Source organism: Eutrema salsugineum, unplaced genomic scaffold (assembly GCF_000478725.1).
Source record: "Eutrema salsugineum unplaced genomic scaffold, Eutsalg1_0 scaffold_2, whole genome shotgun sequence".
Classification (NCBI taxonomy): Eukaryota; Viridiplantae; Streptophyta; class Magnoliopsida; order Brassicales; family Brassicaceae; genus Eutrema; species Eutrema salsugineum.
In genome coordinates this window covers 8,872,129-8,896,265 of record NW_006256829.1, presented here as the reverse complement: position 1 = coordinate 8,896,265, position 24,137 = coordinate 8,872,129, and the positions used below count along the sequence as shown (strand labels likewise).

The window sequence follows — 24,137 nt, the reverse complement described above, 5'->3', positions numbered from 1 at the left end:
ATCTTATCGGTATAATAGAATGATTAAGTAGAGGAGAGTGAGGAGAAGCTGGAACTTGGGAGTATCTAAATGAAACACGACACGCTAAGAGACAACACATTATCAAGTTCCAACTAATCAACACAACTCTATAAGCCTACCTCTTATCTCTTCAGTCACCCTAAACTCTAAAGTCATATACAAACAATTTCCAATTTTCCATCATATAGCAAAATCATTATTCATTATCAATACTATATATATATATGTATATATACAAGTACTTATATTTTTTAAAATTATTATATATATCACCAACATGAGTACATAACAATAAGGCTAGCTAGGCGGCCTACACATTATGATATTACTATTAACATTTATGCATTACTATTAACAAGTACGTACATGGCTGCTTATATGTGACTGTACACGCGTAATAGAAAAATTCCAAGAATAAAAATCATTATGTATTAATGAAAAAATCATTATGTATTAATGAAAAAAATCATTATGTATTAATGAAAAAAATCATTATGTATTACTATTAACAAGTACATGGCTGCTTATATGTGACTGTCACTACAAGAAAACAGCAGGTATTCCTACGAAAGATATCATCCGAAAATGGTAGGAAACAAGCATTTCTTACCAATTTCCGACGAAAAATTTTGGTAAGTTCTATGCCGTTGGAAATTATAAATGGTCAGAAAATGGTAGGAAATTTCCTACGAAATTTTTGGTCAGAAAATTTTATCGGAAAATTTGGTCAGAATATCGTAGGGCATTTGCTACTATTTTCCTTCCATTTTCTTTCGAAAAAATCCAACCATTTTCCTACGAACAGTTTTCTATCATATTCCTACCATTTTCTTACTAGCTATATAAAAATTTTTTAATTCAATTAATTACAAAATTAAATAATTTCAATTATTAAACAAATTATAAAAATTAAATACAAAATTAATCAACCTAATTAAAAACTAATTAGAAATTAATTATAACTAAATATGGAACTTCTAAAGCCCAAATTATTTTTATTGACTCAGTATTTTTTATATTTAAAGCATGTGCCTATTTATAGAGTCTGTTCAGCATCACCTTTACTCTGCTTGGTCGATGTGGGATTTTTCCCATTTTCCTTTTTGACTGATTTTGGTAGGAAATTGATAGGATATTTAAATAATAAAATATTTGTTTTTCGTAGGAAATTGATAGGTAATTTCTTACATATTTTATTCGTAGAAAAGTGATCAAAAATTTCTGACAAATTTTCTATCATTATTACAGTAAATTTTTTCCACCGATTTCCTTCCATTTTCTGATCAGATTTCCTACGGATATTTTTTTGGTTGAATATTGGTAGGAAAATTTTGACCATTTTCTGACGATTTTTATCGTAGAAAATTTTCTTCCAATTTCCTACCACTTTTATTTTTTGTCATACATTCGTAGAAAAATGATAAAAAAAATTTCCTACCAAAATTTTCGTAGAAAAATTCATAGGAATTCAGTTTTCTTGTAGTGTGTACACGCGTAAGAGAAAAATCTGAAGAATAAAAGGGGTGCCAGCCAATAATCCAAAAGACCGAACAAAAAATGATGGCTCCAACTTGTAAAAAGTAAACAATATTAATATACTTGCGTCTTTAATTTCACACTTTTTGAGTACATATTAGATTTAGATGTTGTTAATGCCTTTGGATCAATATCCACACCAAACCGTACACATAACTACTGATACAATGCTTACTGAATTACATGCAACGAGACGAAAAATAGTGACATATATTTTGTCATGATTTCAATTTGAACGGGAAACAGAAATAGTGACTTTGGGAAACAAAAAGGGTCGGATCAGTAATAAACTAGAAAATATAGTGGGACTTTGGGAATTTGTACAAAAGCAAACTCACTTGGGCCGTCAAGAATTGGGCCTGACTCATCGAACCCAAATACCAACGGGCACACACTCGACTCGACAAACTCTCTTTGCCTTCTCCTGCGACGGCGGCGACCATACCGCCACCGCCTCAACCTCCGATCCTTGACTTCCACCTTATTGCGCCTTCGCTAGACCGATCAAACCCACTTCTCGCCTCTCTCTCTCTCTCTTTCCTCGAAATTCCTCTGAAGACGTAGACTTTTCAGACTTCTCCGTCTAGAGTGGAACGAGATGGGTAGACCCAAAGGAGATGCTGCAAGGAGCAAGGCTCGTCCTTCCAGCAGCAGGTGAAATCATCCTTCAATTCCTCGCGTTTGATTCCAATTTTTATGTTTTCGATTCTATGCTTCATTGGTTCGGTACTGAATTGAGCTTTCTGAACAGCTTGGCAGCTTCTCTGTTGCCGTCTGGCTCTGCAGCCGCCGCCGTAGGTTTTGGCGGCTATGTCGGTAGCTCTAGATTCGAAAATCCTCTGTCAAACGAAGACTCTGCTCCCTTCTTGGTACGTTTGTGCCTCTTTGTTAGATTCTGCCTATTTGTTTTGCCAGTCTCTCATCTTTGTGGATGGATTCTAGGATTTGGATAGTGAGGTGGCCCAACACTTGCAACGTCTTTCAAGGAAGGATCCTACAACAAAGGTAACGGCCTTACTGGGTTTCCAGTCGACTACAAGACCTTTTCTTCTGAGTTTTTCTTGATTGTGATTTGTTTGTTTCTACAGATTAAGGCTCTTGCTTCCCTCTTAGAACTGCTTAAGCAAAAGAAAGGGAAGGAGCTTTTGCCATTAATCCCACAATGGGTATGTTTCCTTTTCACCATACTAGGGGTGTGTTTTCGTTTTCTTTAACAAGGAAGAAAGCCTTGGCGTCAGAAGTTGTATTAAATTTGATGTTGGAGATATGCATATCACTCACGCTGATGGAATTGACTCAAATTAGTCTTTGCGTGGAAGCATCTTTGATTGTCTTCCTCACGTTCCTGTGCATCTGGTTGTTCATTGACTTTTTCCTCTTATTGTCCAGACATTTGAGTACAAGAAGTTGATACTGGACTACAATAGAGATGTTCGCCGAGCTACACATGACGTTATGACTAATGTTGTCACTGGTGTCGGGTTTGTACTTTGACTCTCAATTTTCTAAAGCATGCCTTTTTTCTTGCCGTCATTCCGATGGATTGTCTCATTTACTTTTTCTTTTAGTATCATACATTTGGATGTCAGGTAGTCTTCTTATGTCGTGAGTGATATGATTTAGCTCTGAGATTTTTCTAACATCTATATCGAAGGAATACATGTATATTTTGTTGGAATGAACGTTTATTGCCCAGTGCTGCAGTAGCTTGACTATATTGAGCGTGTCATATTGGAGATTTGTCTTAGCATGCATGCGATACTTCTATTTTATGTCTTCTCCGTCGATGATTAATATTCTACATTAATTCTTATTTTCTTACATGTTACTCAGGAGAGATTTAGCACCTCATCTTAAGTCTATAATGGGGCCTTGGTGGTTTTCCCAGTTTGATTTGGTTTCTGAAGTCGCTCAAGCAGCAAAGTCGTCTTTGCAGGTTGACACCTCATTTCTGAATCCATATTTCTGTGTGGCGGTTCTTTTTTACTTTGTGTTTGGATGCCACACTTTCTATTATAAACTCTGTTGTGGTGTTATTAAACCTGTCCTTTTAGTTCTTGTCAGCTTGCACTTTGTTATAGCATTCATATTTCATATTTTCATTTAGCTGTCTAATGTTTGAACAGGCAGCTTTCCCTGCCCAGGAGAAGAGGTTGGACGCCTTGAATCTGTGTTCAGCTGAGATTTTTGCGTATCTGGAGGAAAATCTCAAACTTACACCTCAAAATTTATCTGATAAAGCACTTGCTTCGGATGAATTAGAAGAAATGTACCAGCAGGTACGTCATCTGGGTGAATCTTTACGTTAGGGTGTAACTTTTCCTTCTTTGGGCTTTCTTTTCCAATGTCTTATTTTGCGTTGTTTACAGATGATATCTTCATCTCTGGTGGCGTTGGCTACACTTCTAGATATTTTGCTCCACGAACCTGATAAAGCTGGCTCTGCAAATATCAATGCCGAATCAAAACTTGCCTCGAAGGCTAGGAGAGTAGCAACTTCCTCAGCTGAGAAGTTGTTCTCTGTCCATAAATGCTTTCTGAACTTTCTAAAATCTGAAAGCCCTAGTGTGCGGTCAGCGACTTATTCTTTGTTGAGCAGCTTCATTAAAAATGTTCCTGAAGTTTTTAGCGAAGGCGATGTTAGATGTCTTGCACCAGCTCTGCTTGGTGTTTTTCGAGAAAATAATCCAATTTGCCACTCATCAATGTGGGAGGCTTTCTTGCTATTCTCCAGAAAATTTCCTCATAGTTGGGTCCACATAAATGTTCATAAATCTGTTCTAAATCACTTATGGCAGTTTCTTAGGAACGGGTGCTTTGGATCCCCACGGGTTTCTTACCCTGCATTGATATTGTTCCTAGAAGTTATGCCAACCCAATCTGTAGAAGCTGATAAGTTCTTTGTGAATTTTTTCAAGAACCTTTTGGCTGGGAGGAGTATGTGTGATTCTTCAAGCATGGATCAGTTATCACTTCTTCGTGCAACTTCTGAATGTTTCCTCTGGGGAATACGTAATGCTTCAAGGTATTGCGATGGTCCCAATTCCATTCACGATCTTCAAGTTGATCTAATTGATAAAGTCCTTGTGAAGATTCTATGGGCAAACTTCTTTGAACCATCTAAGGACGGCGTTCCGCCTATACAGAGGAAGCCAGCTGAGACTTTGAGCATGAATGATTCAGTTAGTTATCTGCAAGAGCTAGGAAGATGCATCTTAGAAATTCTTTCAGGAATTAATATGCTCGAACAGAACCTGCTGTCTTCTTTCTGTAAATCTGTTCAAGAGAGCTTCTTGAATATGCTTCAGCAGGGAAATTTAGAGGTAGTTGCGGGCAGCATGAGAAAAATGATTGATTTTCTCTTGTTATTAGTGAAGTACTCAGTTCTGAAAGGTGAGGGTTGGCCATTGGATCAATTTTTGGGGCCACTGCTGTCCAAGGCTTTCCCGTGGATAAAATCATCTGTAAGTCATTGTCTATGCTCTGTTACCCTCTTCTGTCATGGTAAACCATGTTTTTACTTGATTAAACTCATCTGTTGTATTTCTGTTTTCAGGAATCTATAGATGGTTTAAAGCTTTTGTCAGCTTCGGCATCAACATTTGGACCGAAAAAGATAGTTCCGGTACTTGTTAGTGATATAGAGAATTCTACCCTTCTCTCTGTTGAAGAAGGTAGGGATATTAGCCCAGAGAAGTTTATTAAAGTATTCCAAGAAATCTTTATTCCTTGGTGTATGGATGGATATAACTCTACGACTGCAGCTAAACAAGATCTCTTGCTTTCGTTACTTGATGATGAATGTTTCACTCAGCAGTGGAGTGATGTAATTTCATATGTATTTAATCAACAAAATCAGGGATTCAATAACTTAGCTGCTATGGAAATACTTTTAGAGAAGGCAAGGGATGAAGTTACAAAAAGAAGTTCTGGGCTGGAGTTAAATCAAAGAATAGGCTCTAGGCCAGACCATTGGCACCATAGACTCATAGAATCAACTGCTATAAGTCTTGTCTGTTCATCCCCAGTGACTACAACCTCGGCTGCTCAGTTCTTGTGGTAAGTTAGTCAGCATCAAACAAAGCTCAGATTCATATTAGTTTAATTAAAGTTCACAATCGAATCCAAGATATTGCATTTACATTTCTCAGCCAAGTCTTTGAGACTGCTTGTTTGCTTGCTCTCAGTTTTTATTCTATATTTTTGTGTATGCAGCTCAGTTCTGGGTGGTTCAAAGGAAGACAGTAGTATCTCTTTTGTGTCAAGAAGCTCGTTGGTCTTGATATATAGAGGGATACTCGAAAAGCTGCTATCTTTTATCAAACTGTCACCGTTATGTTCAATCAATGATACATGTTCTTCTCTTATTGTTGACGCTGTTGATATAGAGTTTGATTTGAGCAGTTCCGTAGATGTGATTGCGGTGGCTAAGTTTGCAGCAGAAGTTATTGATGGTAGTTTCTTCATATTAAAGACTCTGAATCAGGATGCCACTCTACTTTCAACTATTTTGTCTTCTATCTTTATCATTGACTTGGAGAGTAGAATATCATCACTAGTAGACAATACTCTCTATGACTATGAGTTTAAAGAGAAGAGAAAGGATCGGAATCCTGTGTGTGATTTTGTTCATGCTGTTTGCTCTAAGATGAATAATCAGTTCTGGAAATCCATAAACTATGATGTCAGGAAGAGTTCAGCAAATATTTTGGTTCGGTCCATAAGGTCAGTTGTCCTACTTGAGGATGATCTGCAACCTTGTCAACTAACATTATTGTGTGCTTCATGGATGCCCGAGATGTTGGAATATCTTTCATTGGATCAAACTGATGAAGAATATGTCTGTGGCCTGCTCCTGCTTGAGAGTGATGTATGGCCTGTGTGGATCAGCCCCAGCTCGTCAGCTAGCATTAATACGCATGGTATGCCTGCTCATTTGTGCGAATTGAGGAAATCTAAGAGTCAAAGATTTGTTTCTTTTATTGACAGCCTGATCATGAAAATCGGGATTCATCGATTTCTTGTTGCCCACAAAGAGAATGGGTTTTCCGCTCAAGCTTGGCTTTTCGCAGAAATACTCTGCACGTGGAAGTGGCCAGGGGGTAGTGTTCAAACTTCTTTCCTGCCAGCACTCGTCTCATTTTGTCGGAGTGAACCATCGAGTGGGGGTTTACTAAACTCCATTTTTGACATTCTACTCAATGGTGCTCTTGTGCATGGAGATGATGAGAGAGAGAGCTCCGGTAACATGTGGGTTGACTTTAATAATCACATAGAGGACGTCGAAGAACCATTTTTGAGGGCTCTAGTATCATTGATTTTCACTTTGTTTAAGGAGGACCTTTGGAGAGAAGAAGAAGCCATGGTTGCTTTCAAATTGCTCACAGATAAACTCTTCATAGGGGAAGAGACGAGCAAAAACTGTTTGAGGATCATTCCTTTCATTATGAGCATAATTATTTCACCATTACGTACAAACACCAAATCTGGTGTTTCTGGTGAAGATACGGTGCTGCCACTGGAAGATTTCCTTAGAGGTTGGCTGGAGACGTCTTTGTCGTTTCCTCCTCTGGTCCTCTGGCAAAATGGGGAAGGTGAGGCATTAGATGGACATGCTAGGAAGCCATTTAAGACAAGTGGTTTCATTCTTTAGCTTTTGCTTTGCTTGGCATGCCTAGCTGATTGTTATTTTCGTTGTGTTTATCAGATATGCAGGATTGGTTTCAGCTTGTTATCTCTTGTTATCCCGTGAGCGAAAATGCCGAAGAAGCTAAGGCACTACAAAGGCATGTGAGCAATGAAGAGAGAACACTCCTGCTTGACTTGTTCCGCAAACAAAAGCAACTTCCTGCTGCATCAAGCGTAGTTACCCAGCTTCCAGCTGTCCAAATTCTGTTGGCAAAATTAATAGTGGTTGCAGTTAGTTACTGTGGAAACGATTTTAATGAGGAAGATTGGGATTTTGTCTTTTCTAATTTGAAGCGTCTGATTCAGTCTGCAGTAGTTGTGATGGAGGAAACTACTGAGAACGTCAATGACTTCATTAGTGGTATTTCTTCCGTGGAGAAGGAGATTGATACTCTTGAGGGACTTGGGCATATTGTTTCTATTTCTGATCGTTCTTTAGACAATGCTAAGAATGCTCTTTCAGCATTTTCCTTGCTTAATGCATTGGTAAAACATAAATCGGTTGAAGGTGGACACAGTTTGAATTCGTTGGCAGATGAAATATGGGATCCGGTTAAAGATCGGATACTTGAAGGTGTTCTGCGTCTTTTCTTCTGCACTGGTCTTGCTGAGGCTATTGCTGCTTCATATTCCCTCGAGGCAGCATCTCTTGTTGCTTCATTTCGAGTTGATCATTTGCAGTTCTGGGAGTTGGTGGCTCAGCTTATAGTCGATTCTTCTCCACGTGCAAGAGATAGAGCTGTCAGAGCAGTGGAATTTTGGGGTCTAAGCAAGGGAGCCATAAGCTCTTTGTATGCAATAATGTTCTCTTCCAAACCAATCCATTCGTTGCAACTTGCTGCATACATTGTATTGTCTACCGAACCTATTTCCAGGCTGGCCATAGTTGCTGATGGAAATGCGTCACCCAGTGATGAGTCTCTCAATGATCAGGACTCCAGCAACGTTGGCTTGCCATCTGAAGAAAATCTACGGCTAAGAGATGAAGTATCTTGTATGGTTGAGAAGTTAAATTATGAACTTCTTGATACGGATTTAACTGCGACAGAAAGGGTAAAATTTACTCGCAAAAGCTTTCTTATGATTATTGTCCCTCTTTTGACAAATAGTTTACTGTGTAAACCATTCGCATGTTAACTCTTTGGACAAATAATTTTCTAATGGCAGGTGCAAACATTCTTGGCATGGTCTTTGTTACTTTCGCATGTTAACTCTTTACCTTCCCTAACACAAGGACGAGAGAGACTGGTGCGGTATATCGAGAAAACTGCAAATCCGTTGATCTTAGATAGTCTTTTCCAGCATATTCCTTTGGAACTATACATGGCACAGAGCCTGAAGAAAAAAGATGGGGATGTTCCGTCTGAGTTATCTGTGGTTGCGTCTGCAGCAACTCATGCGATTACGACGGGTTCGTCCCTGTCGACCGTTGAGTCACTTTGGCCTATTGAAACCGGAAAAATGGCTTCGCTTGCTGGGGCGATATATGGTCTGATGCTACGTGTCCTTCCAGCTTATGTTAGAGAATGGTTTAGCGAAATGCGTGATCGATCTGCATCATCGTTGATTGAAGCATTTACAAGATCGTGGTGCAGCCCTTCTTTAATCGAGAACGAACTGTCTCAGGTATGTGCAATAAAACCTTTTATTATCTCTGAGAGTTGCAGTGAAGATCCACTAATGCTTTGGCAAATATTCCGTTCATTTTCTATATGAGCTGCAGATAAAGAGGGCAGACTTTAATGATGACAGCTTCTCAGTCAGCATAAGTAAATCGGCAAATGAAGTGGTTGCTACATATACAAAAGATGAAACAGGGATGGATCTAGTGATCCGTCTTCCAGTTTCTTATCCACTCAGGCCTGTTGATGTCAATTGCACAAAAAGTATTGGAATAAGCGACGCAAAGCAGAGGAAGTGGTTGATGTCTATGCTAATGTTTGTTCGTAATCAGGTACTGTAATTTTGTGAGTCATCATGTACATCTTTGCTATCTATCCTGCATGATATTTAGTGCTATTTTTTTGGCTGAATGTTTTTTCTTTTATATATGTGTTATTGGAAGCAGAACGGGGCTCTTGCGGAGGCGATAAGAATATGGAAGCGGAACTCGGACAAGGAATTTGAAGGAGTAGAGGACTGCCCGATATGTTACAGTGTGATTCACACAGCGAATCACAGCCTTCCAAGGCGGGCTTGCGTGACATGCAAATACAAGTTTCACAAAGCATGTTTAGACAAGTGGTTCCTCACATCTCATAAGAAAGTCTGCCCCTTGTGTCAGTCTCCTTGTTGATTGAATAATGGAGCTGAGGATACATTTTGTGACAATTAGTCTGTGAGTTTTTCTTTAACCCTAACACTCTTATTAGTTTTAAAAATTTCCGTGAAAGGAAGAAGTGTTTCGTAGGTGGAGAGAGCGCATTGATATACATATGTATGTGTATGAGAGTTTTGTTTCTTCGAATGATTCAATATACAGTATGTTGAAAGATAATAAAATAGAGAAATTTTACTTCTTTATCTATATCTAGCCTTTGGGTTTAACTCATGGATTGTCTCTCCCAGTGGCCTCGTCACTCAGCTCACCCTATTCCGGTGGTTTAACTCTAACTAAATATTCACATGTCTAGCCTCCATGATGGCAAACCAGCAACTTCTTCGGCCTTCGGATATCTGGATTTTGGACTAATGATGTCCATTGAATCAGTCACAAAGTCGAAAAGGAACTGACTTCTATCTGTTAAAACATATAATTATACAAATCAAACTATGCTTGATGTCCAGTTGAATTACCACGACAACCTGCTTGGATGCCATTTTTTAGCACCCATCAATGGTATCATGCTGTCATCACTTTTTGTAAGCAAACAATGTTGTTTCATGAAATATAGATAACTGGGTCAATTTAAAAGGCACACAAAAGGAAACATTGTTCACTTAGCCCATTAATCGGAAAACCCTAAGCCCAAATAAATATATTATTCAAACATGGGCCGAAACTTTATGAGCCCATAACATTCTAACAGTGTGTACAGAGTAAGATGGAAGAGGGTATTTAAATCCAATTAGGGTTTTGCTCGTTTTCTCTCACAACTTCACCAGTCGTTCGGAGGAAAACGAGAGAAGTCACCTGGATCGGAGCTACGCTTGCAAACTCCAAACATGGTTCGTCATTTTCTCTCTCTCGTTCTCTTTCTCTATTTTAGTGATTGGTTACATCTAGATGGTTTCTTAAATCGATTCTTGGGGTCTGTGTTAGTGACTTAATTAGTGGTTAATTTAGCTTCAGAACAATTGGATTGATTCCAGAATTTTGGACATTGTTTCTCAAACGTACTTCACGGTGATTGTCAGTAGATCTGACATACTTAGATCTCAGATGTGTTGCTGCTCTAGGTCATGAATCAAGAACTGGCAATATCATTTATATCATGACTCTAAACATCTATGTTTTATTCGATTGTTTTACAGGCGAGAGGTTTGAAGAAGCATCTGAAGAGGCTTAATGCCCCAAAGCATTGGATGCTTGACAAACTTGGTGGTGCATTTGTATGTCTCTCGTTCTCTTCTTTGCTCATTTTTTATTCAATACATGATTCCATTTGTTATGTTGTGAATAACGACGATGCTCATATTGGTTCCACACAGGCTCCAAAGCCATCATCTGGACCCCATAAGTCGAGGGAGTGCCTTCCCCTCGTCCTCATCATCAGGAACAGGTTGAAGTATGCTCTTAACTACCGTGAAGTGGTTTCCATCTTGATGCAAAGGCATATCCAGGTTGATGGAAAAGTGAGGACTGACAAGACCTACCCTGCTGGTTTCATGGATGTTGTCTCTATCCCTAAGACAAACGAGAACTTCCGTCTTCTCTATGATACCAAGGGACGTTTCCGTCTGCACTCCATCAGAGATGAGGAAGCAAAGGTTTGCTCTCTCCTCTTATTTCGATTGCCTTGAGAGCTTATCTCTAGAGTAAAGCCTGAAATGTATGTGTAGTAACAAGATTTTTTTCTTCTCCCTATCTACAGTATAAGCTTTGCAAGGTCCGAACTATCCAATTCGGGCAGAAGGGCATTCCTTACTTGAACACATACGATGGTCGTACCATCCGTTACCCTGACCCGCTTATCAAGCCTAATGACACCATTAAGCTCGACCTTGAGGCAAACAAGATTGTGGAGTTCATCAAGTTTGATGTGGGCAATGTTGTGATGGTTACCGGAGGAAGAAACAGAGGGCGTGTTGGTGTGATTAAAAACCGTGAGAAGCATAAGGGAAGCTTTGAGACAATCCACATCCAAGACTCAACTGGACATGAGTTTGCAACAAGGTTGGGGAATGTGTTCACCATTGGCAAAGGAACAAAGCCATGGGTGTCTCTTCCTAAAGGCAAGGGTATCAAGCTGACCATCATTGAGGAGGCCAGGAAGAGGCTTGCTGCTCAACAGGCTGCTTAATTTTGTGATTTCCAGTTCTTTGTTATGCTTCCCTTAGACGACTTATGTTGCTAGACTTACTTCCCTTCTTTTGGTTCTCTGCTCAGTTTTGAAAAACTTGTGTTATTTTATTTATGTTAAAGAGTTCAAAAATTTTTTTATCTTCCTTTTAGTATCTCGTTGAGCGGCGTTGGCAATGCTTATGCGATTTTGGACCCATGCGTGGATAGGTGTCGAAAAATTCATCTAGAGCTCTAGATTCTATACTTAGTCGTCTTCTGCATAATCAGAACTTAACTTGTTATCGTGAATATGCATAGTTTTTATCAGTCGTACAAATTATACAGAATCGTGAAAATACATCCTTGAGATGCGATCCTAGTTTAAAGTTTAAAGCTCTAGAATTTGCTTCATTTTGTTAAATTGGGAGCTTGAAGAATATATTTGATTGACATGAACTAACCATGATACACATGTCATTCGTTTCAATTTTTTCTTTTTACAATGACAAAACCTGATTTAGTACAACACAGCATAATACAACACAACAAAGCTGAGCTAACTGTCCAAAACGATACATTTTACAAATCCACCCTGCAAGACTTCGCTATTGGTCATTAGCAGGTGATTCGTTACAAACATGTTACAAGTGGAACTATCTGTTTTGTTACATTCATTTTCTTGCGGTGGTTGTCCCTTTGAACAGCTCGTTGATACGCGCCTCTATGTCCTCAACTCCATACTTGATGTACCTATCTGCGTTTTTCCCTATGTCTCCAAGGTTCTGAAACCTTCCGATGAAGTTCCCGTACGCAGGCAAAAACAGCCTGGCCAGTGAGATTCTCAGCTCCTCTCTTAGCTGCTCGTCAAACACAACCCACGTCGAGTGTGCTTTACATGTCTCATCAAACTGCATATTGAACTGTTTCAGCTTCTCCTTCATGGTTTTCCCTAGCCCGTTCATGCCTGCCGCTGTATTGTCCACCTTCAACAACCCCAGCATCTTGTTCCATGAGCTTCTCTGATAGTTCAAATGGTACTGTCTTACTTTGGCATTGTGTTTCCTGATCCAATCCTCTCCCAAGAGCAATCCTAAATCCCCATCCTTCACTTTCTGAACAATGTATCTCCCGTTATTCATCAGAAACACAGAGCACAACGCTGGATCTTTGTACACTTTGGATTTTACTTCCAAGTTACTCTCTAAAAGCTCCATGATCCAAGACATCTGTACAGTCAACAGAGTTGAATCTTTAGAGGGCACACCATTGCTTTCCTCAAACACCTGTTCTAAGGTTTGCCGGGATCTGCAGGCCGCGCGAAGGTAGTTCATGACGTAACGAGTGATTGGGTGGAGACCACCGCCTGGAACGGCAGCTTTGGCCGGGTCTCGCCGGATCAGATTCTCAAGCTCCATGAATATACCTCTGATCGACTCTCCCAGTCGTTTCCAAATAGTTGCTGCTTCATTTCTAAGAACTAAGCAAAACTGGTCCGAGAACACAGAATCAAACTCGGGCATCAAATCTCTCATTGTCTCAAATACGTCGAGCACTTTGAACAATCTCTCAGGCGATCGGCTTCCAATGGCAATCGCGTCTGCGAAATTCAGGAGTTGGATGGTAGAGCCACGACATACCTCCATGAATGAGAGATCTGCAGCTGAGGCGAAACCGAAGAAGACACGGTCGCAGAGGCGGCGTTCGCTCGGAAAGAGGATGCGGAGAGCGACGTTAGCCGCTTTGATCCACCGGTCAATCTCATCCTCTAGCTCTTGCCACGGCATCTTATGAACTTCTTCGATACTCAGCTTCTGCAACCCTAGCCTCGACATGCTTTCTTCCAGAAACTCTCTCCTGCAAGCGCTGTAAACATGGGAGCAAGCCTTGCCAAATCCAGCTCCAAGCATCCGCTTAGCCATCTCGTGCAGATCGTTGATTGTCGCCGACGGGAGGGCGTCGATGATAAGGTCGTAGTCGGTGAGGGGCTGTGCCACTGGGATCTGAATATCGTCACCGTTCTGGAAGTCTCTGTCGTAGTCATCCTCTTCGTCGGAATCGAAACGATGGTTAATCGCAGCAGCGTCTCCCTGCGGATTAAGGCCGAACGACTCGGCGCCTCGCTCCATTAGCGACCTGAACTCATCCTCTATGCGGAACATAGCCTGCTGCATCATGTCGTCGGCGCGTGAGAGGCAGACGCCGACAGGCTTCTCGGAGGCCATGGGACTCCACTCCCTGGTGACAGTCACGAGCTCATCGATGGTGTCGAGGAAAGCTGCGGAATCGGCAGGATCAGCCCAGATTGGCTGATCGGCGGCCACAAAACGAGAGATCTGACCGTCTATCGAATTTAGAGCTCGCTCGAGTACAGCAACTCCGGATCCATCTTCCCCAGCTTGACCTTCGGCGAGCTTCTCGCGCGAAAATCTGCCGTCGAAGTTGGAGAAGATCTGCAAGATGTCATCGGCCATGGATTCGTTGTGGCCAAGCGTCTTGGCTATGTGACGCGCCACGGCAAGTAACTTCTCTTCACCGTTCTCCGCCATTATTGAACAGAGGTGTGAATCAGTATAGAGCTTTCTATAATCTCGAGTAAGTAAAATTAAAAAAGGCCACACAGCGAGATCGGCGGGGAAAGCAAGGAATCGAAGACGAAGAAAGTTCCAAGCAAGGAAGAAGACTGGATGGATAGAAACTTGTACGCAATGACTAAAACACCCCTCAAGACAGACGCGATCTTTGACCTGGCCGCGTTGTTTGAAAATGGCATCGACGTGTAATTTTCGAAAGCCTTTATGCTGTCTTTTTGTGGACTCTTCGCTTTCGCTAATATTGACGTCTCCGTGACTTTAATACTGTGATTGGTGTCGCTTCCGATTGTTTCTCACCGGGCAGGAAATAAACCGGCCGGTTTGATGAAGTAAGATTGATGGAGCTGACACACAATGGTTCAGTGGTTCAACTTCTCACTCGATCAACTCAAAAAAAAGGAAGTCGTTTTTGAGAAATATCTATATATATCTCTTGATGGAGGGCAAAGCAGAATCAGAGATGTTTCTGGAGAACCAATTTACAGCAACTTCGAAAAAAACAAACAAGTTCGTTTACCAAACTCTATCAGATAGATCCACAATCGAGAAACAATAACACGAAATTACATTTTTTGGACATCCATTATTAGTTTGCTACGCATTGTGATTCTGTGCCAAACATGAAAGTGGTATGGCTATGCCAAAATGAACATCATTCACTCTTTTTCCTGTGTTTGTTAGCTGATTTGCTTCTCTCTATCGTATTGGCTCGTCTCTTCTGCAACCTTTGCCCAGACATTGCTAATTTTTTCTGCGTATCCAACCTGCATCCACAACCCAAGAACACCACTCTTTCTTTTACAATCTCGACTCTATTCTTTTACTAGCAAATTATAAATTCCTATTTCCTCCTCCGGCATTATCATTCAAGTCATTCACCATTCACTAGCCTACAAGAGACCCATGATAGACTTCCTTTTTTAAATCTATTTTTCTCAACTTCTCCCCTCTTGAAAGCTCAGTAAGAATGGAATCACACACTTTGTGCTTAACCCAAAACAATCTCATTACCCTTCCTCCATAGACAAACTTTCACTGAGCAATAAGGAAAGGCTTAAGACTTCATCCTTCTAATGCAAATGTGCTGAATTATAATAACGTACCTGGTTAACAACAAAACCCTTCATCATGTTCATGAAGTCTGCACGCCTTTCTCCATCCAACCTCTCAACTTCAGATCGGTTGTTATCCTGCAATGACACAAATTTACACAAAGCACGACCAAAAACTTCATAACATGTAGGTACACCAGCACAAACTATGATATGCAATGATTATTGCTGAGTACCTTGATTCGCTCATACTCTCTGATGGCAACATTTTTTGCGTCCTCAGTGACCTTGATGGTTTCTTTTAACTCTTCTATTTTCCGGATCCTTGATTTGTCACCGCCAAAGACCTTTGATGATGCAGCCTCTAGCTTTTCGGCTCTTGCTTGCAGCGAAGACAGCTCTGATAGAAGCGTCTGCACTGTCAGTAAAGCACTAGATCTATCTGCAAATGCGCCTTGGACAGCCATCATCATGCCAAGGTACTCATGGAGAGTGTCCTGACATGAACAATCAAGAAAAAGAACAGCTTTTAGTGAACTTAGATTTCAGCACAATCTCCATATATAAGCCGACAATCTGTCAAAGAGTCCACTAATTAATAACGAGGATACACGCTAAGCATGGAGATGCCCGAAATCCTATTGTCAATTGCTTGAATCAAAATAAGTTATTCTTTCATAGGAGGAAAGAAAACAATAACTTTATTTTAATTCATATTAAGAAGGCACTTGTTAAATTTCTGTAGTTCGATAGATATTTACCAAATGTTTGACAGTCTGCGAATTCAGCTCCCTATAGAATCTGCTTGCTTTTACAGCCGCAGTGGCTAAACTCTTCATATCAGTAGCACGAGTTCTTTGGGAGTTGAATACAGCTTCTTCGTTCTCGAACTTAGTCAGCTTAATGAATGCTAATCCCAGTTCCCCCATGGTTTCTCCCATGTCTTGCTGAGCCTTCACAAGGGATTCTGCCTACAAATAAAATCCCCGAAAAGGTTTGTTCAAAACAGGAAACTACACACTGACATAATGATGCATCTATCAACTAACAAAGGATGAAAATTTACCTGCTGTGAGGCATTGATAATTTGTTGCTCAAGATCATGCATCTTCTCCTTCTTTTCCAGGAATTCTTTATCTTCTTCAACAACTGGTGGTTTTGATCCACCCCAGTCATTAGAAACTGACTGCCTCAGCTCCTTGAACAATCTCAGCAAATCTCTACCTCCTCTGGCAGGCTGAACCACCTCATGCACTGGCACTGCAGAGGCTCCGCCTTCACCAAACAGCTGTTTTGGAAGCTTCACAGCGCCATCTAACATCCTAGAGGCCACATCAGTGCTCGTCGGTAGTGGCAACTTCCCTTGCACCTGAAGAAACACTTTCAACTCCTCGCTGTTCCTGATAACAGGGTGTGCACTGAGCCGGCGCAAGTATTTCTCCAATGCAACTCTTCTCTGCTCCACAAACTCTTGTTTCTGCATTACTTGGCTCTCCACGACGCTCTTGTCTGGCCGCGGTGGTATGCAGAACCCTCTATACGACTCAGCCAACCGATCTGCCAGTGTGACAACATCTCTGAATCTTCTTCGAACGCTAAACTCCGATAGGCCAAAGTCAGGGAGATTCGTTCTGGTCGTAATTTGGTAGGTGATGTAAGTGTTTCCTCCAGGAACAATGGAATTTGAAGTCTCCTGCTCTTTCTGAGGGTTAGATACAGTGATCTTGATGTAGTCCGAGCTCGATGAAGAAGGAGATCTCGATAGTGAATCTGAGGAGAGACTATGGCGGCTGCTATCCTCGGCGCCGTTGATCTCGCTATCCGAGTTTTCATCAAAAGGGCTGAAGATAACATCTGCATAAGACGGAGGCTCGATGTAGGAGTTATCGCTGCTGTTGGGTTTAGAGCCGAGGCTGCGGAAATCGCTGAAGGAAGATGGCGCAAGAAGTGGATCGGAATCAGCCGGCGTCAAGACGGTGGGGAGCGGCGAGAGCGGGTCTCGCACGTTGGAAAGTGTTGACATGGCGCTACGATAGCCGGAGTTCGATGAATCGCCGTTGACCTCGCTTCTCGTCAGAGGACCGTCACCGCCGGCTGCGTCACCATTTACCCCGAGGACGAGATTCTCCATCTCCTCCCTCGGTGCATTGAGATTGGTCTCTTCGAACCCGTCGGCATTCTCCGATCCCATCATCTTGTCTTCTCCGGAGTGAAAAGTCGATGAACTAAGCTAATTAGAATTAAGAATTTACAGGAAATTTAGGGTTTGACGATTTGGGAAGAAACGGAGATTCCCCGAATGTGACGGTGGCTAATCGCATTAAAAGACACCGAGGTGGCTAAGATGCGCAGGTGGGGCTATGAGGCAGAAGACTAACGTGCACACCGTGGCGGATCAGGGATGGCACGTGAAGTGGCTTAAAGTCTCGTCATTTGACAATTGCCAATGCGTAACATATGAAATGAAGAACCTGAGTATCTTTGAAGTTACGTGAAGTCACCGATGGGCTTACTTACGCATGAACTGACACGGCCTTTTAGGCCCATTAAGAAACCCAATCTCTTCTTAATTCCTGACCGCGACGGCAATATCGCCGCATCCAAACGGATTGATTAGGTTTCATTTAAGTTCTGATCTGCAGAGTTCTTTTGATTGTCGTCGAATCATCTTGTGTTAACTGCAACTGTGTTTCGGTCAACTCATAAGACACTTCAACAGGTTTTTTTTCCGACAGACTCTTATCTCTAAAACCTCAACGTCTTCTCGGATGGCTTCCAAATTCGGGTTGGCCGGTGGGATACCGGAGCGCCGTGTCCGACCAATCTGGGATGCCATCGATTCTCGTCAGTTCAAAAACGCTCTCAAGCTCGTCACTTCGCTTCTCTCCAAGTACCCAAAATCACCTTATGCTTTAGTAAGTGTCATCCAATCATTGCTTTCGTTTTCGTCTTTTCTCTCCAATCCTTAATCTGATGGAATGCTGTTGCATTAACAGGCCCTTAAAGCTCTGATTCATGAGAGAATGGGGAAAACAGATGAGGCACTCTCTGTTTGCTTGGATGCCAAAGAGTTTTTGTACAAAGATGATTCATCGTTGATGGATGATCTCACTCTCAGCACATTGCAAATTGTATTGCAGAGACTCGATCACTGTAAGTGCACTTGTATAAAGCAGAATTGAAAGCTGGTGTATAGCTTCTTGGGTATATCTAATTCATTTGTTTTTTAATGTGACTAGTGGAATTGGCCACGAGTTGTTACGCTCATGCCTGTGGCAAATTCCCTAATAATTTGGAGCTTATGATGGGGCTCTTCAATTGCTATGTTCGTGAATATTCTTTTGTGAAGCAGCAGCAGGTTGGTCTTTGTGTTGGATATACAATTTTCTGTGTTCTGATATCACTCTGTATTTCCCTTTTCTTATGTCTTGCTTTGTGACAGACAGCCATCAAAATGTACAAACTTGCCGGAGAAGAAAGATTCCTACTTTGGGCAGTTTGTAGCATCCAATTACAAGTACTGGCACCGCTAATCCTCCTTCTTTGAGCAGTTTGTTATTCTGTTTCTTTCAACTGGAAATGTGTTTTTACAGGTTTTATGCGATAAGAGTGGGGATAAGCTGTTGCTTCTGGCTGAGGGTTTACTTAAGAAGCACATTGCCTCTCATAGTATGCATGAGCCAGAAGGTTAATTCACTTCTCCACCAATGTCTTCTCTTGTACAAGTTGTGGAACTATTTCAGATTTCTTCAGCTTCTCTTCTACTAATGAAAGTCTGGTCTTCTCAGCTCTCATGGTGTATATCTCTTTGCTGGAACAACAATCCAAATACAATGATGCTTTAGAAGTCCTTTCTGGAGATTTGGGTTCTCTTTTGATGATTGAAGTCGATAAACTACGGATACAGGTAGGTTACAAGGCTTTTTGGTCCGAAAGAGCTCTAAATTTCATGCTATTGCAATATATTTAACGTAGGCCGCACACATTCTGAAATAACTCACACAGTGTCTATTGCTGTATGCTCACACAAACACTCTCACTTTAAGCTGACAGGGGAGACTACTTGCTAGGGCGAATGACTATTCTGCTGCTGTTGATGTCTATAAAAAAATCTTAGAATTGAGGTACAATTTCAAGGCATGAGTACTCAACTCACTGTTTTTAGAGTTGGCACTGTTACAGAATAATTGCGGAGTTGTCTTTTGAATGGTTCTAATATCTTAGGCCTGTGCATATCTTGTCAGTATGCTGAAATTGTGTTCCTGTTTACTTGGCAGTCCAGATGATTGGGAGTGTTTCCTATACTATCTCGGCTGTCTGCTTGAGGATGACAGCATCTGGAAGTACTTTAACAATATTGATCAAATTCATCCAACAAAACACATAGAATGCAAGTTTTCTCACCTTACGGAAGAAATGGTAATTATATTAATCACTTGCCAGACTTTCTTAGTTCGTGTTTCTTTGCCTTTATCCTAACTTCTGGCATATATATAATCCAATTTCTTTTCCAACATGCAGTTTGATTTTCGTATATCGAGTGCTTCAGATTTGGTGCAGAAATTACAGAGAGAAACTGAGAATACCAACGTAAGGGGCCCACACTTGGCAGAAATTGAAATTGAAAAGAGAAAGTTGTTGTTCGGAAAGAAGAACGAAAACAAGTTACTAGAATCATTACGGCAATATTTTCTCAAGTATGTCTACATGAACCTTTTGGGTTGATATCTTATGTATCATGGATGCTATGTAGTCTGACTTGTATAAATAAAGCTTACTGGCTCTTATGTCGCTTTGCATGCAGATTTGGTCATTTAGCTTGTTATGCCTCCGACGTTGAAGCATGCCTACAAGTATTACCCACAAATAAAAAAGCAGAATTTGTTGAAATGTTAGTGAAAAGTTCAGACTCCGTTTCTACATCAGCAACTAAAGTGCTTGGTCAAACAACAACAATAGTCAAAGTTCAAGAACTGACGGGAAACATTTTTGAGCTCCCTCTCAGCGGTGTGTTCTCTTTGCTCACATACCCTTTTCTGCATTTTTCCTTGTTTTCTGCTTATAAAGAAATTTGGAATCTACAAGCTGTGTTACTCTTTTGTGTTTATGGCAACTCTCTGTTTTGGTGTGCAGTATGATGAATCTTTTTCCAGCATAGACTCATGTTGTTGTGGTTTTCCTTTTTTTGCAATATAGCTTCTCTGAATGTGTTCTTCTGAATCTATTTACAAGTTGATCTTTCTTTCCCATATGTAGAGGTTGAAGCCTCTGCTCTCAAACTGGCGAAGTTATACTGTCAAAATCTTCCTCTTTCTAAGGATTTGGATCCTCAAGAGAGCATGTTTGGGGAAGAACTTCTATCTTTGATTAGCAACATGCTGGTCCAGGTACTTTGGTTGTGTTAAACAAATGTGCTTCCCCCATACTGCATAACTCATTGTTATATGTTAATTAACTTTACTGTTGGTTCTAGTTATTCTGGCGAACTCGAGATTTTGGCTATCTTGCTGAGGCTATCATGGTTCTTGAGTTGGGATTGACCATCAGAGGGTAAGTAACTAATTGTTATAGCTAGGAAAGTGTCTATTTGAGTTCCCATCAGTGACACTTCTACATTTCAGGAAAATAAGATATTTTTGCTAGCTGCTTCTGTTTTAAATAGCGTTGATAGGTCTCAACTTGACAATTACTTTTTTTTGTTTCCACAGACATGTTTGGCAGTACAAAATCTTGCTGTTGCACATATATTCATATATCGGTGCTCTTCCGCTAGCATTTGAACGGTATCATAGCTCTCAGCTTTACTTGTTATTTCCTGGAAAAGAAAAATTCCCTCTTCTGCTCGTTTTGCTGAACCATCTGTTTATCTTATGTTAGGTATAGAGCTCTTGATGTGAAGAACATCTTGACAGAAACGGTTTCACACCATATTCTACGTCAAATGTTGGAATCTCCCATGTGGGTGAACTTAAATAACCTCCTAAAAGACTATCTCAAGTTTATGGATGATCATTTGAGAGAGTCCGCTGATCTGACATTTCTTGCTTACCGTCATAGAAATTACTCAAAAGTAAACAATTTGAATTCTCTCCTAGAATTGCCATGACCATCTTCATGTGGGCTACCGGTTACTGTCGTTACTAATCTGGATTTTACTTATCTCAGGTTATCGAATTTGTCCTATTCAAACAACGATTGCAATCCTCAAACCAGTACCACGCTGTGAGGGTTGAAGCGTCTCTCTTGCAATTGAAGCAGAACGCAGACAGCATCGAGGAAGAAGAGGTAATTCTTCCACACCCTTGTCGTGTAAATTACCTTCAGTGGATTTGATCCTTTCATATATGTAACGTTGTTTGTATTGTTGTTGTCTAGCGCATTCTTGAGAACCTGAAATCTGGAGTTCAACTTGTGGAGCTTTCGAACGAAATTGGATCCAAGACACTAACGTTCAATGAAGATATGCAAACACGACCATGGTGGACACCTTGTCCTGAGAAAAACTATCTACTAGGTCAGTATTAACCTTCACATTAGTACTTAGTGTATGATTGTGGTCTTATTATTAATATCATTCAATAACGCGTGTAGGTCCGTTTGAAGAAATTTCTTACTATCCCAGAGAGAATGTGGTACGTCTGTTTATATCAATACATCTTTTCTTAGGGACCAATGCAATCTAACACTGTTTGTTCTTACTGGCTTTGTTTAGAAGAAAGATCGTGAAGAAAACATGAAACGATCCATCCAGCGAAAATCCCTTCTACCTCGGATGATATATCTATCTATCCAGTGTTCGTCAACGGCATTGAAGGAGAGTGTTGAAACCAATGGGTCTGGAGGTGACTTCAAAATCTTTGAAGAACTTAAGTTTTTGCTGGAGGAGTATACAAAAATGCTGGGATACTCTCTCAGTGACGCCGTAGATATGATCACAGAGATCTCACAGGGTGCAAGGACTTCCGAGGTTAGCTTTTTAACTCCTTTCTCCTTCCACCACATGGCCACTGGTCTTACTAGTATTAACATTGTGGGAACATCTCTGCAGAGCCTCGGTTCAGATTTGGTGGAATGGTTGAATTTTGCGGTGTTTTGGAATGCTTGGAGCCTGAGTTCCCACGAGCATTGGCATGTGTTGAACTTGCTATTTGTGAGACTTATTCGGGACAGAATCAGATCAATGGGATCTTCAGACATGAGTTCTTGCTATTCTGATGTCCAGGTCTTGTTTCAGATCATCACTGAACCGTTGGCGTGGCACAGTCTTATAATTCAGGCCTGCACCCGCTCGTCTCTCCCATCTGGGAAAAAGAAGAAGAAGACTCAACATTCGGATCAATTATCTTCCTCCCCGATGTCTCAAACAATTAAAGATTCTATACAGTCCTTATGCAGCACAGTACAAGAAGTTTCCAACTGGCTTCTAAATCAAATGAACAACCCCGAAGATGACCAAGTGGAGAGATTTCTGTCAACTCTGAAAAGAAATGAAGACGCAGGAGGACCGGGACAGGTTCTCGGGGTTCTAGAGAGTTTCATCGCATCCAGCGATGAGTCAGAGGTTGGAAATCGCATCTTTGAAGCACTGAACTCATGGAGCACGGCAGATACAGCACGTAAAACAGTCATGGCACAACAGAGACTCCTCCTCGAGTTTCTCGAGATCTGTGAATCTAAGAGAAAGCTACTGGAGACGCTCAAACAACAGATGTCCCATCTTTAATCATAAGAACAATTTAGAGAAAGGTCGCTACTTTTCTTTGCTATTTTTTTATTTTCGAGGAACACATTGATGACAGAGAGAGAGGAAGATTGATGTTTCACTACATGTATGAAAAAAAGTTTACATTCTGGTCTTTTCTTACGCAACAAATTTCTGGCAACGAGTATCCTTGTGAATGTTTTGGCAACGAATAGAACAAAAGCGCATCCCACATAAGCAGCAATTGTAGCCAGCGATGTATCCACAAACTGTGCAGAAATGGCGACGAGAAGAAGAAATCGGAGGTCCAACGGCTGCTTTCAAGTAAGTGGGCACATGCGACGGCAAAGATTCCAAATTTGCCTGAAAAGAGAGATTTTTCTGTCTCTGTTAGAAACTCTTGATGGCTGAGCTTAGCAAAGAGTTAAGGGTAAATTTACCTCCTGCAAGAGCTCAAGGAAGGATTTAGGAGCTTTACGAGCTTCCAAAGCTTTTGCTTGTCGAGTTTTACGCTTTGATCCCTTGGGCTGCTTCTTCTGTGTGTATCCTGCAACAAACAAGACGTGATTAAACTAGAACTGCAGGTCACACAGAGAGAGAGATGTATTTCGTCAATGTATAAAAAGATTATTCACCGAGATCATCGTCTTCGTCAAGGGAGGCTTCTTCATCATCGTTCGCATCTACCACCTCAATGGCCCCATTGTCATTCTCTAAAGCCTCAAGCCGAGCTATAGCAGCCTATAGTTAAACCATTCGAAAGACAAATTCAAACTATTTTCAACCAAAAAAAAATTCAAAAATCAAAAATCGAAAATTGATTACCTGATTTCGATTGTCGGTGCTCGTAAGAGCCGCCGCCATCTTCGAAGCAACCTTACGAGTCCGACTCGACACTCTACGACTCGTCATCTCTTCCTCCATGCCGGAAAATATAATCAGTTTACCGGCGACGATGGAAGCGCTGCGACGGTAGAATGGAATCCGGCGAATTCGCGTGGAATCGCTCTTTTAGGTATCTCTCAGAAATAGTCTGATTTACTGGCCCATTGGGCCCTTTTATTTTAATAGCTATTTTTCATCTTCTTTGTTTTTTTGCGCGA

General features: G+C 41.0%; 6 protein-coding genes across 8 annotated transcripts; 3 read left to right on the top strand and 3 right to left on the bottom strand.

The window, feature by feature from the left end:
• Nucleotides 1-1,857: 1,857 nt before the first annotated feature.
• Nucleotides 1,858-9,760, top strand: LOC18018059 (E3 ubiquitin-protein ligase listerin). Its single transcript, XM_006401022.2, has 14 exons — nt 1,858-2,211; nt 2,309-2,426; nt 2,500-2,562; nt 2,646-2,723; nt 2,947-3,038; nt 3,391-3,493; nt 3,684-3,836; nt 3,927-5,021; nt 5,114-5,616; nt 5,773-7,151; nt 7,265-8,298; nt 8,413-8,871; nt 8,969-9,199; nt 9,314-9,760. Exons 1-14 carry the CDS (start codon nt 2,156-2,158, stop codon nt 9,539-9,541), a joined length of 5,592 nt encoding a protein of 1,863 aa, XP_006401085.1. The 5' UTR covers nt 1,858-2,155; the 3' UTR covers nt 9,542-9,760.
• Nucleotides 9,761-10,321: 561 nt separating this feature from the next.
• On the top strand, nt 10,322-11,850 carry LOC18018058 (40S ribosomal protein S4-3). Its single transcript, XM_024155963.1, has 4 exons — nt 10,322-10,413; nt 10,720-10,797; nt 10,897-11,175; nt 11,280-11,850. Exons 1-4 carry the CDS (start codon nt 10,411-10,413, stop codon nt 11,706-11,708), a joined length of 789 nt encoding a protein of 262 aa, XP_024011731.1. The 5' UTR covers nt 10,322-10,410; the 3' UTR covers nt 11,709-11,850.
• A 280-nt stretch (nt 11,851-12,130) lies between these two features.
• On the bottom strand, nt 12,131-14,364 carry LOC18016564 (exocyst complex component EXO70B1). The gene has a single exon (XM_006401020.2). The coding sequence runs from the start codon at nt 14,233-14,235 to the stop codon at nt 12,361-12,363; it is 1,875 nt and encodes a 624-aa protein (XP_006401083.1). The 5' UTR covers nt 14,236-14,364; the 3' UTR covers nt 12,131-12,360.
• A 428-nt stretch (nt 14,365-14,792) lies between these two features.
• On the bottom strand, nt 14,793-17,543 carry LOC18018057 (sorting nexin 2A). The gene is made up of 5 exons (XM_006401016.2): nt 16,399-17,543; nt 16,094-16,303; nt 15,569-15,829; nt 15,384-15,470; nt 14,793-15,044 (listed from the first exon to the last, which is right to left on the bottom strand). Exons 1-5 carry the CDS (start codon nt 17,524-17,526, stop codon nt 14,958-14,960), a joined length of 1,773 nt encoding a protein of 590 aa, XP_006401079.1. The 5' UTR covers nt 17,527-17,543; the 3' UTR covers nt 14,793-14,957.
• Nucleotides 17,544-18,000: 457 nt separating this feature from the next.
• Nucleotides 18,001-23,188, top strand: LOC18016563 (N-terminal acetyltransferase B complex auxiliary subunit NAA25). Of its 3 annotated transcripts, none has more exons than XM_024155943.1 (19): nt 18,001-18,247; nt 18,329-18,485; nt 18,572-18,690; nt 18,775-18,849; nt 18,926-19,019; nt 19,121-19,239; nt 19,386-19,456; nt 19,610-19,751; nt 19,854-20,029; nt 20,137-20,339; nt 20,589-20,719; nt 20,806-20,882; nt 21,041-21,115; nt 21,210-21,402; nt 21,498-21,617; nt 21,708-21,846; nt 21,924-21,964; nt 22,048-22,299; nt 22,381-23,188. In XM_024155943.1, exons 1-19 carry the CDS (start codon nt 18,101-18,103, stop codon nt 23,053-23,055), a joined length of 3,006 nt encoding a protein of 1,001 aa, XP_024011711.1. In that variant the 5' UTR covers nt 18,001-18,100; the 3' UTR covers nt 23,056-23,188. The 3 variants fall into 3 exon arrangements, with proteins under 3 accessions (XP_024011711.1, XP_006401082.1, XP_024011712.1); XM_006401019.2 differs by having other exon boundaries at nt 18,101-18,247; nt 22,045-22,299; XM_024155944.1 differs by lacking the exons at nt 18,001-18,247; nt 18,329-18,485 and having other exon boundaries at nt 18,589-18,690; nt 18,779-18,849; nt 22,045-22,299.
• On the bottom strand, nt 23,130-24,088 carry LOC18016562 (SWR1 complex subunit 6). Its single transcript, XM_006401015.2, has 4 exons — nt 23,860-24,088; nt 23,670-23,775; nt 23,475-23,581; nt 23,130-23,397 (listed from the first exon to the last, which is right to left on the bottom strand). The coding sequence occupies exons 1-4, from the start codon at nt 23,956-23,958 to the stop codon at nt 23,194-23,196; spliced, it is 516 nt and encodes a 171-aa protein (XP_006401078.1). The 5' UTR covers nt 23,959-24,088; the 3' UTR covers nt 23,130-23,193.
• Nucleotides 24,089-24,137: the final 49 nt, after the last annotated feature.